The sequence below is a fragment of the Candoia aspera genome, chromosome 5 (assembly GCF_035149785.1).
Source record: "Candoia aspera isolate rCanAsp1 chromosome 5, rCanAsp1.hap2, whole genome shotgun sequence".
NCBI classification, from domain to species: Eukaryota; Metazoa; Chordata; class Lepidosauria; order Squamata; family Boidae; genus Candoia; species Candoia aspera.
This window is the reverse complement of record NC_086157.1, coordinates 49,942,849-49,958,788: the sequence shown is the minus strand read 5'-3', so window position 1 is coordinate 49,958,788 and position 15,940 is coordinate 49,942,849. Positions and strand designations below refer to the sequence as shown.

Here is a 15,940-nt window from a genome sequence, read left to right as displayed (position 1 = left end):
GGATTTGACTGATACTATTTGCCTTTAAAGATTTGGATTTACTGTTCTGAATATTGAGATTATTATAACTGTTGTATTATTAAGTATAATAACAGACAATTTATGTGCTTTTTAATTTTTAATTTGACTCTTATTATAGTAAACAGAAATGTATAGAATAGTGGTAGGAAGAGAATAATTATGTTTTATCTTTTGGAGGGGAGAAAGATGTTCAAGAGGTTTATATGAATCTTCTTTTTCCATTTTAATATAAGGGGGAGGAGTAACTGTACTTAGTGATTTTTGTTGTGTTAAAGTGGAATGATCTATAGAAATAATATAGTGTTTTGGTTCAATATAGAGTAAAATATTGATTATTGAAATTTTGTATATCCTTGCTGTTTCAAGTTGGAAGCCACACCTTTCTGTAAATTAAAAAAAAATTATCTTGTGTTCCTGCACTTCTTTAGTTTTTTTTCTTTCTCTGTAGTTTTTTGTTTTTTGTAGTTTTTATTCTTTTCTTGAAATTTAATAAAATTTATTCCAAAAAAAAAAAAAAAAGGCTTACCATAACATTGCCAGCAATATTTGTAATTTGTAAGGCTAGTGGAAGAACATTCAGTTCACACATAATTTGTAAAATGTACTTAGAATCAATCCAGGTGTTCTCTAGCATGTAAAGTAAATGATGAGAATCACTAGAATAAAGGGGAGAAAGAGAGAAGCAATTTCAATAAAGTCCCACAGATTTTTTGTAAATATACATAAACCCAGATTGCTATCTAAAATTTAATGAAAAAATTATTATCACTTTCAACCACCTGAAGGAATAGTTATATTAATTATTACTAAACAAGGAAAACATTATTCAGAAACTGTCTGTCTAGTCATCTGCAAAAAAGTACTACTGTCTCCCCAACATACACTTGAACATAAGCAAGACATAAACATCTTCTCCTTACTTTTTTATATATAATTTTTATTATATCGTGTTCCTTAGAATAAAAACAATACAAATTTTAAGTTAAAGATAAGAGAAACAGAGAAATGTAATAGAACAGTGAAAAAGAAATAAAAAAAAGAGATAGAAAAGAAGGGGAAAAAAAAGAATAATAAAGAAGTGGTTTCCGATCTTCTGAAGAGCAGTTACAGGTACATTTATATTTTACCCTCTCTCTCTAAGGTTACATCAAAGTTTCCTTCTTTCCATAATCTACCTTTTCTAATCATCAAATCCATAAATCATCAGTTCATTTTTTTTCCTTTTTTCAGCAAAAAGCCCATACGGGATCTTCTCCTTACTTCTCTGTAACACTTACATTAGTGCTAGTAGCGACATTCTTCCTGCCAAGAAACAAGGATTTAAAACAGGCTCTTGACACCAATGGAAGCTATTACCAAGTTTTATGGAAGTGTGTGGAAAGTTTATTTTGCAGGAGGATATCCCAATTCTGGGTAATTTGCCTTTCTACACCAGTAACCACATCTCCTCAGGACTACTCTCACACAGACTGATAAGGCTTTAAAGCTGCCCCCAATGACATTAATGGGCAATCAAAAAGTTCCTACCTCCAGTCAGTTTTTCTCTTTGCCCTGAATCTCTAAGACACTCATATACCAAAGGGAAACCGCTACAGAGCTCAGAACATCACTCTGAAGGTTTCTCGTGTCTGCTAATGCTTGTGGCCTTTCCTGTTGAGCTAATGGTTGTTTTATCCACTGCCTACAGCTGGGTGATTTTATGATAACTATCCAAACTCATACCTGTACATATTTCGGGTCTCTTCAGCTGGAATCACTACTCTTTCTTTTTTTAAAATCTGACTGACAAGTTCAGACAAATGATAACTTTTACAACGAATCAACTCTTTTGCTGAAATTTCTACGTCACAGACCATTCGACCACAAGTTGCATTCTTCTCAGCAAATCCACTACGACCCTTGACAAAGAAGGAAAAAAATATATATTAAAAGCCTGTTCCAGGTGCTGTTTGTTCTGAGCCACTTGCCACAGTTTACATAAATTATAAATGACTCTGTAGCTCAATGAATTATATGAACTGTCATCTGTCACAAGCACCAAAGACAAAATGTATAGTTCACAAACAACTATAATTTATCAGGTTGCTTCAGTAGTCCAAGAGAAAGTTTTTGTATCAAATCCCTACTAGGTACACTTTATTTTACATGAAAATTAATACTATTAAATTATTAATAGTAAATAAATTTACTATTAATCTTATTTAACAAACATTTTCTTTGTTCCAAGAAGAATTCAAGCATGCCAATAAGTAATGGACCATTCGAAGCTCAAGTAAGGTAACTACCCTTTGCAGGCATATTACAAGTTAAATCATACAATTTTTCTTACTCAGCATTAGCAAAAATTATTGTTACTGCTGTTACTACTTTTAAGCTGGGACACAGCCATATATGTTTCAATTTCTCCAGAACAAGAACTACTACAGCAGTCAACAAAATGATGTATATACAGTATTTATCCCCTGATATGTTAATTAAGTTTTTTAAAGGTACGGAAAAAGCAAACAGTACAACTATTACACTATAAAAGCTATATATGTATGTACTTGGGGTGTGTGCTATATCACACAATTTAAATCCTTGCAGCACTGATACTGTTATCAAGAATATTGTTTTACAACGCAAATCAAAAGCCAAGCGTAGTAAAGCACTTACATAAAAATTTTACAAAAAAGATGGATAGGTTCCATTTTTACCATTATTATACAATACAGTATTGTACGTCATTGTTCTACTACAGTGTAATTATCAGCAAAATCTGTTCACAGAAATCATTAAGTAATTATTCTGGATATAGCGAACTATGAATTATATCCAATGTTTTCTAATGGAACAGGCATCAGTGGCAGGTCAGATTTTCTTCCCTCTGTCACACTGCCCAATCCTACTTCAAAAGATTTAGGGAACCTCTGGTACACATCTGGAAGGTACACAAAATGTCCAAGAAGAAAGAAAGCAAGGTTGTATGAGGAGTAAATCTGCTTGCATTATATTGTATATATAGGTGGTCCTCACTTAATGACCACTTGTTCAGTGACCATTCAAATTTATGATGGCGCTGAACAAGTGGTAGTTACAACTGGTAATTGCAATTCTGGCTGTCACAGCATCCCCACAGCCATGCGATTGTGATCTGGGCACTTAGTGCTCGGCTCGTGATTACAACATTGCAGCAAGTCACAGTCACATGATCATGATTTCCAACATGTCCTACCAGTTTTCCACAACCAAAGTCATAGGGGAGGTCGGCAGGAAGTAGGAAGTCAGAAGTTGTGGTCATATGAGGTCCTCTCTTAATAACCCGCATGGTCCTTGCTTAATGATGGCAATCGGGACTACCGGAACTGCTGTTGCTAAACGGCATGATCACATGACATCATGCTTTATGACGATGTCGCTTAGCAATGGCAATTCTAGTCCCAATTGCTGTTCTAAACTGAGGACTACCTATAGCCCTAAGCACACCATCAAGAAGCAGAAAAAAAGGAATTATTTTCTTAGGAAAGATTTGTCAACAAACATATATTTCTGTTACAAGTTATTATACACAAAGACATCTCTATTAGTCAGTAATCTGTCAGTGTCTCTATCTACTTGAGACAATAAACTAGTCTTTGTTTCATTCCTGAAATAAGTCTCTCAGCAACACTAATGTGTAATCCATGGTACATGACAAAATAAATTAACAAGGAATTCAAAATACAGCAGCTACAATAACTCATTTTTAATCATGTAAAGCAGTTTAGATTTAATCAGCATTTTACCCCAAGTTTTGGCATGTTTGATCTCCTTAGTCGACCTATCTTGGACCAATGAGGAACTTTGCAGAAGTTCATTCTCTGGAGGAGAAGCTCCAGATCAAAACCATAAATATTGTGACCCTGCAAAAGAATGAATGAATGACTGCCCAGAATAATTTGCTCAACATATTCACTGCAGAACCATACACATGATAAGAGTCTACACTATTTGAAGGCTTGCCTCAAAAAAGAATGGAACTATGTTTATGTGAATTATGAAATACAAAATCTAATTTGAACAAAGCATAGGCATATCATTCTCTCTTAAATCAATTCCTCTCTCCCAAAAGCACTTTATATTCAGCAGTAAAAGTAATGGTGGTGTTTCACTAATAAAACAAGGAAAGGATACACTGATTATTCTTTCAATAGTTCCATTCTGGGTCAAGGGGAAAGAAGATGGTGGCGCTCTTAGAATGGACGACTTGACAACGTTACAAACTACTGCTTCTGCTTCTTCCATATGAATGCAGCCCCTGGCTCTGGCCCATTTTTGAACTAATCTTTCTTTGACCAGCTTCCCCCACACATCAAATTTGTCCTGTTCTGCTGTATTTTCGGAGAATTATTCTGCAGGTGGAGGAGGAGTCCTAACCCTCTTCACAAAATTTCTTTCCAACATTATGTGGAGAAAGCATGCAGAGCGTGACTTCTACAATCATTTCCAACCCCTCTTCCAGGGAGTGGCCAAAGAAGGAATCTGTATTTTTCTCTGTGTAATGGAATAACATGTTACATGTCTGTGTGCACATGCACATGTGTTTCTGCTGTCTCCTCTTGTTGCATCTGCTTTGTACATATACATGCACTGAAAAGCACCGAACAAGCTATATATGCTTTGCTTCTATAGAGATGCATTGGGAAAATATGTTTCTGGAATGTTTGTCTCTAGAGCCTCCGGCTGGATCCATCCCATTTTTTAACTCACTTGTCCTTTTGCTTCTCCCATTACATCAAGAATAAAAATGTAGCCATTGAGATCAGGGCAAAACCAGCCACTAAAAAAAGGTGATCAAATAGTGAATAGGCACGAGCTTTTTTCCCCTGTGCCTTTCATAAAAGCTGGAAAACAGCAATTGGATTATCCCAGCCCAAAAGCCTGAAATGCTTATTCACCCCACAGTGCCACCTCTTTCTTGAACTGTGCTGCTTATAATAGGTAGCAGGGGACCTGCAAGGAAGAGAAAGCAGCACCTCCTCCTATTTCCTCTTTATCACTCACCCTTCCTGGATAGTGTAGCAGGGAGCAGCTTACCCCCAGTGGGGCCTCTTGCCTGCTTGCTTGTTGAGTGATACAGGGCAAAAACTGGATCATTTAAAAAGTAGCCACCTCATCTATATATTCATTCACCTGCACTCTGCCTGAGATTAGCGGGGTAACAGGGATGGAGTCTAATTAGTCTAAACCTCCCCTTTCTATTGAAATGGAAAGTGGGAAGGCAGTGCTGGTGATTGTTTCTTCTCTAAGGAGCATCCTCCTTTAATTCACCAGATAGGATTATCTTCTCCTACCTGAGCAATTCAGCCAATGAAAATTGAGGAAAAGATAATTACAGATACAGATAGTCACTTACCACAATAACATCCGGATCAATTTTATGAATCTTTGCCAGAAGAAAACCCAACAGTGTTCTTTCTGTTGTGGCAATTTCAATTTTACCATTCTAAACAAAGTGAACAAAAAATATTAGTAACCCAGACAATAAAATAATTATTTTAAAAAATCTTGTTACTGTAATCCCATACTAATGCTCTGGAATTAGTATCACTAAAGCACAGATAACTAAATCCAGAAATCCATACCAGTTTACAACAGAATGGAATATTTAATATGTAAATACCTAACAACCCATTTATTTATTTATTGGATTTATCCCTTCATTACTAGTTGTTTGATAATCAAAATATAGGGCAAACAACAACATAACCAAAATATAGATAAAAGTCAAACATTAAAATAAAATAAATTAACAATTAAAATGAACAAAAATGGGCAGAAATGCATTTTTATCAACCTGCAAAATACTGGGAGAGTGGGGAACAAGCATCCAGAGCTTCTAGCCTACTTTTAGCCATGGAAGCTCACTGGATTTTTACCCAGACCTTCTTGGTCATCCCAACCTACCTTACAGGGTTGTTGTGGGGAGAAACAGAAGGAGCAAGTGCTGTGTATACCATTCCTAAGTGCCCAAGTGAAAGTGGGGTGGGTGGGTGTAAATAAATAAATAAATAAATAACAACAGGATGGGCAGTCCCACAGATTGGATGTAAGTTGTTACATGTTTTGAAGGTTAGTACGGGTAACTTGAATTGTGCAAGCAACTGGTAGCTAGTGCAGATCTTTCAGTATAGGGATTATACAGCTCTTGTACTCTTTGCCCACCAATAGCTTCTCCGCTGCATTTTGTATCAGGTGCAAATTCTGGCCTCTTTTTAGTGGCAACCCCATATACAGCACACTATAGTAATTAAGATGGGATGCAACCAAGGCATGAATAACTGCCACTCCATCTGGCTAGGTCAAGAAGAGTTGCTCTTGCCCCACTCACTGTAACTGTGTAAATACATTCTGTACCCCAGCTGACACATAAATTCAGTGACAACGGGAGCACAGCCACATCCAGAGCTAATTTCACCTGAATGCCCACAGGTGTGATATTGAGATTGGCCTATAATCAGACAGATCTTTCAGATCAAGGGAGAGTAGGACACACAGGATATGCCTTGTGCTCAAGGAAGCATTGAACACTTTATTTATTTATACGCCACCCATTTTAAGCAAATAACTCTGGGTGGCTCACAGTACAAAAGCAATAAAAACAGCATAAATACAAATACAACAAATTTAATAAAATAAGAAATATAAAATACAAAAGCCAAGGCACCTAACACCTAATTCTCAATTTCAAATTCACCAATATCAGGCTCGGTGATATTCACAAATGCTGGTGTGAAAAGCCAAGTCTTCACAGCTTTCTGGAAGACCAACAAGGTTGGGACCATCTGGATCTCCAGCGGGAGGCTGTTCCACAGGGCAGGACCTGCAATGGAGACACATCTCCCGGGCCCCATAAGATGGCACTATTTCATTGATGGGACTGACATCTCTTAACCATAGGGCCGGTCTTAGACTAGCTGATTTATTCAGGCAGGAAAGGTATGGGTAGAGGAAGCAAGTAGCGCTCTCATTTCTCCATATATTCTGTATACATCTTCAAGATGGATAAGCTAGAAGGAACCTATATAAAGTTGACAGGCAGTTACTGAGGTTGCTTCTCTGCCTTCATTGCATCCACAGAGAACACCCAGCAATTTTCATCATGGGACCTCTTTGAGGCCTCCAGAGCCATGGAGAAGGATCTTAAATAAGCCTAAAAAGAGGCCCCATTCTGTGTTCAAACCGATTATCATGAAAAGTCCTCCATTTGCACTCCAACTCTCTGCTCATCTGCTTCATTGCTCTCAGTGCCATAGTAAACAAAGTAATCATTTGAGCATTACTAAACAGAAAAGAATATTAGTATCATCCAACACAGATTAGAGCCCTACATGGAATGGAAGATGCCAGATACTCAAGCTGTCTTTAGAAAAGGCCAAGGAACATGTGACATTATTGCTGATGCATGCTGGATAATTGAGAAAACCAAAGAATACCAAAAAGAAGAAAATATACAGTATGTGACATTGATTACAGAAACATCTCTGAGTGTGTCAATCCTGTCACGTTGTGCAATGTGCTTAGGAAACTGAGAGTCCCAGAATATCTCATTATTCTCATACAAAACCTATACACAAGGCAGGAAGCCACAGTCCAGATAGAACATAATAAAACAGACTGGCTCCAGGTCAGCAAAAGACTGAGACAAGCCTGTATGGTCTCCCCTGCTCTTTTGAGAAATCTATTGTGCTGGGAAAGGTGGAAGGAATGAGAAGAGGACAACTCAATTACAGTGGTGAAGGGTGCACTGTGGAAAGACCTGAAGGGCCAGGTTTGGGACAGATCATCATGGAGATGATGATGATGATGATCATCATCATCATCATTATCTGAGACCAAAACAATCACTGGTATACCCCAGGGCAAACTGAATTATTTCCAGGGCCTTGGATCTGGTTCTTGAAGTGGGACAGTCAGTCTCCAACAGAGTTAGTAATTTGGAAGAAAAAAATCAGAATCAACATTTTCATCACCATCTAGGGGAAAATACCTTTCCTTTGTCTATAAGACCTTATTTTTTCAAAGGGTGAAGGTTACAGAATGCAAAGCAATGTGTAAAAAAACCCAAGCTTACCTTTTTCTTAATGACTTCCTTGAAATCATATGGGAAAATGCAATCATTTGGTTTGGAAATAACTGCAAAGTATATTAAAGAAAGGTCAACCAGAATTCCATACTTTGGAAGCAAATTTTAGCTCATATTCTGCAATGTTTTGAGGAAAGTTGTTCCTTTCTGATCACTTATGACCTTTTGTCCTTTTGTCCCTTATTCTCTGCACAAGAGAGACATGCACAAGCACACCTATAATCAATATTATTGAACACCAGTGCTCATTACATCCATACACTGATGACTCCAAACTATATACTTCTATGCCAGATCTCACTGATTTTCCAGATTCAGATTCTCAGTTACCTGATAGCTGTAACCTCACAGTGTTGTTGTGGGGAAATAGGAGGAGGAAGGAGTATTAGGTATGTTCACCGCCTTGAGTTATTTTTGAAAATAATAAAGGTGGGATAAAAATTAAAACAAATTTAAAAAAAGAATATTTACTCCAATCCTATTTCTCCAACAGTTTTCTATGCCCATTGACATTCCTTATTCCATTCAATTATAATTCAATCAAAAAGCAAGGAGTGATTTTGAAGGCTACAGTAACTGAGACAGAAAATTACCAGAGTTGTAGCTGTAGGCTTATAGAGAAGTTAATACTGGTAAACAAAGTATTGTTTGCTTTGTTTACCAGTATTAACTTCTCTATAAGCCCACAGCTACAACTCTGGTAAATTTCTGTCTCAGTTACTGTAGCCTTCAAAATCACTCCTTGCTTTTTAATTATGATATATGAGCACAGGAGATAAACTTTTCCTGGCTGCTTTCTCTAATGAAACATTTGCATTCACAAACATACTGCAAATTCCATTTCATTAACTTTAAAACTTCTTATAAGATTACCTACATCCTACATTCACATCCTTACATCATAACAAATCCCAGACTACCAGCTTTGTTCCTCCCTCATATACCATTTTCATCTGATAAAGTAGGATTAGGCATCATGCCCTAATTTCCTTTCCTAATTTCAATGCTCTCTGAAAAAGTCTGACTCAGTTATCAAGTCAAAAAGGTCTTCCCTGTACCCTGTTGCTTGGGAAAGAGGAAAAAAGACTGGTGTCACAAACTGGAAAAAAATGCTATTTCAGAGAAATTATGGATATCCATGCCAACTTTTGTCTGTCTTATTAACTTATTGTTTTCAGCCATATTTCCCATAACAGTGTTTTTAGCAGTCACAAAAAAATTATTATCCACCTTGTGCCAAATAATTGCTAGCTATTTAAAACAATGTTGCTGTCCTTTTCTTAAGCCCAAATATGCACTGACCACTTCCAACACATATAATCCTAAACTCTTCTCAAAATTCAATAATTAACTGTATTTGTTTACATTCAACTCTTATTAAGACATCCATATAGATACCATCTTTGACAGATTTAATTTGTAAAGATCTGGTATTGTGTCGCTCACATTCATTATAGTTGTTCCACATCCCTGATGCTGTACCTATTTTGAGAGGCGGCCACAAGATGTTCAGATGTGGAGAGGCTTTTCATTCAGTAGAGACCATATTGAAATGCAAACATTGGTGTTAAAACTCACTAAGTCACTATTTATTTTGGCAGTTTTCATACAGTTCTTATGCTTATGAAAATGCTCCACATTAAACTAGAATTTTCTTGACTGGGTAACATGGCTGCACAAAATACAACCAAGCCAACAGGTGAGTAATGGCTGTCCAATGATATTCAAAAGCCTATTCAAGCCATTTATTTGAAAAGCAGAGGAGTAATTAACAGGGAATTAACACAGTAAGGTTCTAATTATACGTACCACAGAATGAGGTCTGAAAGGGAGGCTCAGGTGGTGCTTTGTCCAGACAAAATTTGTGATGCACTAAAGCTGTAGCAGCCATAATCTACTCAAAGGAAAACAGAAAAATAATGAGAAAGACATTAATGAAATCATATTCCCATTCAGCTGTTAACTCCTTATTAAATTAAGCATAGATTTAGTAATCTATTCAATAAATCTAACCATGCATCATTATTCAGAGTTGACTACAAATTGTTTTTATTTGGAACAACCTGTCAAGAAACATTTATCTTTTCTTTGTATGCTAAATACAACTTCTATATGCAACTCATGCTTATTAAAAATTAGTTCATCACTTTCTTATTTTTCACATTTTGGGCAATAACAAAGCCACTTACTTCAAAAAGAAACAACTAAAATGAGAGTATACTTTCTTCCCAACTCATTTCAATTACACATTTATTTTGAAGAGGGGGAAAATAATAATTTTATTAAAAAGTTAACCTTGTCTTGAGCCCTCAATACAAAGGAAAACAAACTTTTTAAAAAGTTTCTTGTTAATGATATTGATCTTGTTAATGATCTTGTTCTTGTTAATGATATTGATATTGTTAATATTGTTCTTGTTAATGCTATTGTTCTTGTTAATGATAATGATCTTGTTAATTATATTGAGTAAATTATGACAATTCAAGCATAAGGGAAAAGATTTTTCTCTATGCAGACAATTAGAAATCTGCAGAAGTTACTATCAGTGTGTAACAAAATCTGTATTCGTTTTAGAAAGCAATGCTTTAAACTTCATTCTCATATTCCTTTCCTTTTTTGCTCATTTGTTTTCTGATTTTCTCTCTATTTTCTTGATATACAAAAGTATCTAAGAAGTGGGCATTTGCTGCATTAACTGAAATATGTTGCTCTGCGACTAGGCTATATATATTTTCTCCAAACAGATATTTCAAAAACCTTCAAAAGCTATTTATATAATAAAAATATTGATAATAAAAAGACAGCTAAGAACAAAGGTTTCAAGGTCTTGTGCTCCAAAAATAACAAAGCAATCCAATGATAAAACTCCCTGAGAACTGCAGCAAAAAATGTGATTGAAGCCCAAAGGATACAAATATTAACTTGCACAGCTACAGAAGATCTATTTATTTTGTCAAGCAACCATGACATGTTATTTTTCTCAACCCACAGCATTCATAGCTTACCTCATTCTGATGAGTCTTCGTGTTCTGAATTGTCTTCATGGCAAGGGACATGATCACAAGAGGGGGGGGAGGAAGATCCTTCACCACATCAATCAAGTCAGGTTTCAGTGCCATTAATTCTACTTTACACCAACTGACAGACTGACTCAGGAATTCTGAAGTAACATAGAAGCCTTCTTTAGAACATAAACAAAAATACACTAATATTTAAACATGGGCTAATGTAATTATTTTGCTAAATAAATCTAGCTTGCTGTTTAATAATATTTTAGCAGAACTGGGCCCTAAGCTTTTCAAATATGGGCCATATATATTAATCTATTACATGCAAATTATATGATAGAATAACAGGTGTCCATAAATTGTATATGTATATAATTATAATTATAAAATAATATGGTTAAAAATGTGAGCCGGACAAAATCTCTGACTGCTGCTAGATAGTTTACTTTGATCCAAAAAATGTACAGAGCAATTATAGGTTTAGCAGAATTCCCTTTTACATGTAGGTCACTAAACTTCATCCTGAATGCCACATTCCATTTGTGTAGAGATATATAATATATAAAAAGTTCATACGTGGATTTTTTATTTCCAGCCAGCTTGGTCCTTTAATCTTCCTGCTAATCAAGAATAGCTCTAGGCTTGAAGTGTTTGTTCCAAATACATGAGAAAATGTCTCTCCTTTCAGATCTTGTGGTAGTCGACAAAACTCAGCCTGAAAATTGAAATATTAAACTATTTTTCTGTTAAACTGTGAAAGAACTTTGCCAATGTTTATAATTGGCCATTTTAAAAATATTCAGTCTGTATGAAAGAGGCTAATAATAAAATTCACTACACGGAGAAAACCTTAAGAACGCCCCCTTTAAATCAGAAGCCTCTTCTGAAATGCTCGTGAGAAATGTAAAGTAAAACTTCTCAGGAGCAATAATAGGCAGCTTATCCAGCTTCCGTAGCTTGTAATCAATGCATGTTGTGCTGTAAGTATTATTCATGTATTAAATTAAGACACAAAACAGGTTGATGAACTTTGTTTGCAGGATTGTCAGTGTAGTGACAATCAATGGCTTACTTATGGCTTAGTATGTTGTTGAATCCAATCAGCTATGGAACATCATTGAAGAAACTGTAGTTTAATGCAGTGCATGGACCCAAGTGATAGATTTACCTCAAATACGTGAGCATCCCATATGCAAATCTTAACACCCTCCAGTGGTATAATCCGGCAATAGTATTTGTGTAACTTTGTGATTTTTGTAATTATAGGGAATACAAGTGCATAAATATATTGCCATGATACATAAGCAATTACTTTACTTACTGGACATGAATCTCTTTAACCACCAGTTCACAAAAGAGAATAAACATAGCAATGTTTGCCAAGATAGAAGAAAAGGGTGCTTGCTCTATACCAACAATGGTTCTAAAATAATCCAGAAACATAGATGGAGGTACATGCTTCTGTGCAAGTGATGGTATTATTGTCTTATCATCATAAGACATCCAAAATAATCTTCTGTTTCCTCAGATTAATCCTCTGACAAATTCTGTTACTTGCTGTAGCACTTTTGATGTTATAATAATTAGCTTGTAAACATAAGAACTGAGCTATATGCATATTTTTATAACTTAAATTTAACCTATTAAATTTTAATATATAGAATATTTCAACAATAAAATTACTGTATTTTAAAAATTACACCTGCACACACACGTACATACGCATTCCATGTTTCCTCAACCGTGATTCCATGTATCACTTTATACTACAATTTACTTACCAAGTACCTAACTTCTAAATAGTCAGATTTTGCGGGAACATCTGGTATCTCAAAAGCATAATTCTTTTCCACTTTCTATGAAAAATGTATTTTTTAAACAATTAAAAAGAGATCCATCAGGCACTGATACATTCTGAATGCATAATATTTTTTCCGCTAAATTATGATTTACGAAACTGAAGACATAACTTCTAAATTGGTCCATTATATCTAACATTACACTATTTCCTACTACAAGACACAATAGCGACTTTTCATGAAGCTCTTTTTCTCCTTATACCTGACAGTATGAAATCATCAACTTATGTTCTATTTAGGTATACATTTAAAGCAACAGTAGATATCCTGGTAGCTTTTTTTTTAAAATCCTAGATTTCATACAGTTTCAATATAACAAAGAACAATTCAACAAGCAATGAAACTAGATTCCCAGTACTTAGGCATCTCGACTTCCATTGAAAAAGCATATTAACTTAAAGAAAGATAACATTTAAATAAGAACTATTGCAATATATGTATGTCAGAACCTATATTCAGCTTCTCAGGTATGACCAGACTTACTTTTCTTTTATTATTATTATTATTATTATTATTATTATTATTATTATTATTATTATTATTATTCTGTTATTTAGAAAGAAAAAGAGCACTGAAGTGGAGAGGAATTAGATGTGTCACCAGTTAAGAACCTTTAGAAAATCCCACAAACCTGGAAGGATTTCAGTGATTCTTGTCAATTTAAAAAGCTGTATCATAAATTATATACCACGAATAAGCAAGATCTATTTCAATGCCTCATGGTAAACAACAGCCTGACATCTCTCAAGTTAGTGCTTCAGTACAAATAATAATCTATTAATTACAATTAATTCTTGTTCCTTTAAATGTAGGGACTCCACAATTTTCCTTCCCATGGAGAATGCCAAAAGAATCAGATCTACATGCTTAGCAGCATATGATTGGGAAATGACAGAATGTAACAAACCTTGGACTTGAATTTCATGATCTTATATTTTTCTGCAATCTGGTCATTAAATTCTTGATAGATGTCTCTCATAGTCACAGGAATCGTCGTTTCTTTTCCAGAAACTAACTCAATTCGCTTTAAGAAGAATTTTTACAATCATTACAGTATCAATGTATATGTTTCAAGGTTAATCAAGAATGAATGAATGAATGAACGAACGAACGAATACACACACACACATACAAACACACCTATATATATATAGGTAGTTGTCAAAAGGAATAGAAGGGGAAGGGGAAGGAAAATGAGTAGCTTTGCTCGCAAAGGCTATATTTCAGCTGGGATGGAAAAGTAAGAGGCTTACCCAAAGAATCCAGGCTAGGCTCGAAGATAGTGAAAACAGTGACATGGCACTAAACAGGTTATATACCAAAACAAGCTACTTAAAAGAAAATGATAAGAACAGCAATTTGGATAGGAGTCTTAGTACTCCCAAGTCTTTTCACTGCTTTTTATGTTTTATAGTCTCGTGTTACATACTGGACAGCTTCCTCCTATTTATTATATTAATCTTTGGTTCCACTCCACTTTATTCACACTTGATTCTGTAACATAGATGCCAGCAATGTCAGTTATGTTTGCCTTAATGCCTTGTGCCTTCTATAAAAGAGAAAGACATTCTCAGATGAGAATGCTGTAACATAAAAAAACATACCGATTCACGTGGCAGTAGATAAATAGTTCTCTCAATATTTTTTACTGTTACACAACAGCTCACATAGGACTGTGCTGATTCAATCCAAGCTTTACCAAAGAGAAATACCACTCCTACGATGACAGAAAAGGATAGAGACAACGCACATTAATCAAAACAGCTTAGCACAGCTGCTAATGGAAAAGCTACAATACTAAGAATTACCGAATAAACACACTAATTCACCCTTGGGAACAAAATGATTTCCAATTTGTAGTCTCTATTTGACAGCTCCATCTGCTGAAAGTCAGTACTCCACCGTGAAGTGATTGCTTCAAGAGTTTTGTAGCATGAAGGCACATATCATGATAATATGCAAGCATTAAATGCCATCTTTTTATCATGAAAGGGTCTTGAAAGTAGGCTTTTCCAGAATTCTTATTTGCTTTTTCAATCATTATAGCTCTCTTTCTTTTAATATGCAATTTTTAACATTGAGATATTATTTTAAAAAACACATTAAAAATCAAAGATAGCCATGTTGATCCATGTAGTAAAAAAAAAATTATTTGAGCAGTGCATTTATAAGGAATAGCCAAAATACTAGTAAAATGTGCAATCTTTCAGATTCTCCAGAATTTTTTGTTTGGCAAGATGTTAAGCAAGAGATGGGGAAAAGAAATATGTATCAGATATTTACATTGCCGCCCATTTCAACAAGTTTTGTTCCAAATATTGTGACCACAATGTACAGTAACCTGAAAGTTCAAATATTCAAATCTTCATTAACATTCAGAACTAAGATCCTTATGAATTTCACAAGATAATTGCAAGAAGCAATTCTGTGACAGCAAAAGTACTGGATCCATTCTAAGATCGTTGATCCAGTATGTACCAATAGTTTGTACACGTAAGAAACATTCACAGCTAACAATACTTAACTACAAAGAATCAGAAAGTCCAAAGTGACTATTAGGCCACTGAGTCCAACCTTCTGTTCAGTGCATGAAGTCAAATTAAAACATTCCTGACAGAGGGCAACCTAGCCATAATTTGAACATATCTCTGGTTCTATTTTCAAACTCTCTGGTTCTATTAAAAACTCTTAGGAAGTTTCCCCCCCATATTCACACTGGAATCTGTTTCTTAAATTCATTATTCAGTGTCCTGCCCTTTGGGATGACTGAAGATAGTTTCCAACTTTCTTCCCTATAAATCTTTTCAAGTATTTGAAATGTTCTATCATATCAAAAATTGGGAGGCTCTAGAATACTGGGAGTTAGGAGTCAGACTAACACGTTTTATTAAAAAGCATAAGCTTTTGTGAAGTACAGCTCACTTTATCAGATGCATGAAGTAGCTAAC

At 35.1% G+C, this 15,940-nt stretch overlaps 2 protein-coding genes across 2 annotated transcripts in view; both read right to left on the bottom strand.

The window, feature by feature from the left end:
• PDK3 (pyruvate dehydrogenase kinase 3) overlaps window positions 1–15,940 on the bottom strand; it is a 674,093-nt gene that overhangs the window by 535,193 nt on the left and 122,960 nt on the right. The window lies entirely within an intron of this gene.
• Window positions 1–15,940, bottom strand: part of POLA1 (DNA polymerase alpha 1, catalytic subunit) — a 251,317-nt gene that overhangs the window by 215,146 nt on the left and 20,231 nt on the right. The window contains exons 12-22 of the mRNA XM_063304690.1: window positions 14,597–14,709; window positions 13,900–14,016; window positions 12,915–12,989; window positions 11,710–11,848; window positions 11,131–11,285; window positions 9,935–10,019; window positions 8,114–8,175; window positions 5,396–5,485; window positions 3,786–3,902; window positions 1,744–1,919; window positions 548–677 (exon numbers count right to left, since the gene is read on the bottom strand). Of these exons, the coding sequence (XP_063160760.1) occupies window positions 548–677; window positions 1,744–1,919; window positions 3,786–3,902; window positions 5,396–5,485; window positions 8,114–8,175; window positions 9,935–10,019; window positions 11,131–11,285; window positions 11,710–11,848; window positions 12,915–12,989; window positions 13,900–14,016; window positions 14,597–14,709 (1,259 nt within the window). The remainder of the gene's footprint in view (window positions 1–547; window positions 678–1,743; window positions 1,920–3,785; window positions 3,903–5,395; window positions 5,486–8,113; window positions 8,176–9,934; window positions 10,020–11,130; window positions 11,286–11,709; window positions 11,849–12,914; window positions 12,990–13,899; window positions 14,017–14,596; window positions 14,710–15,940) is intronic.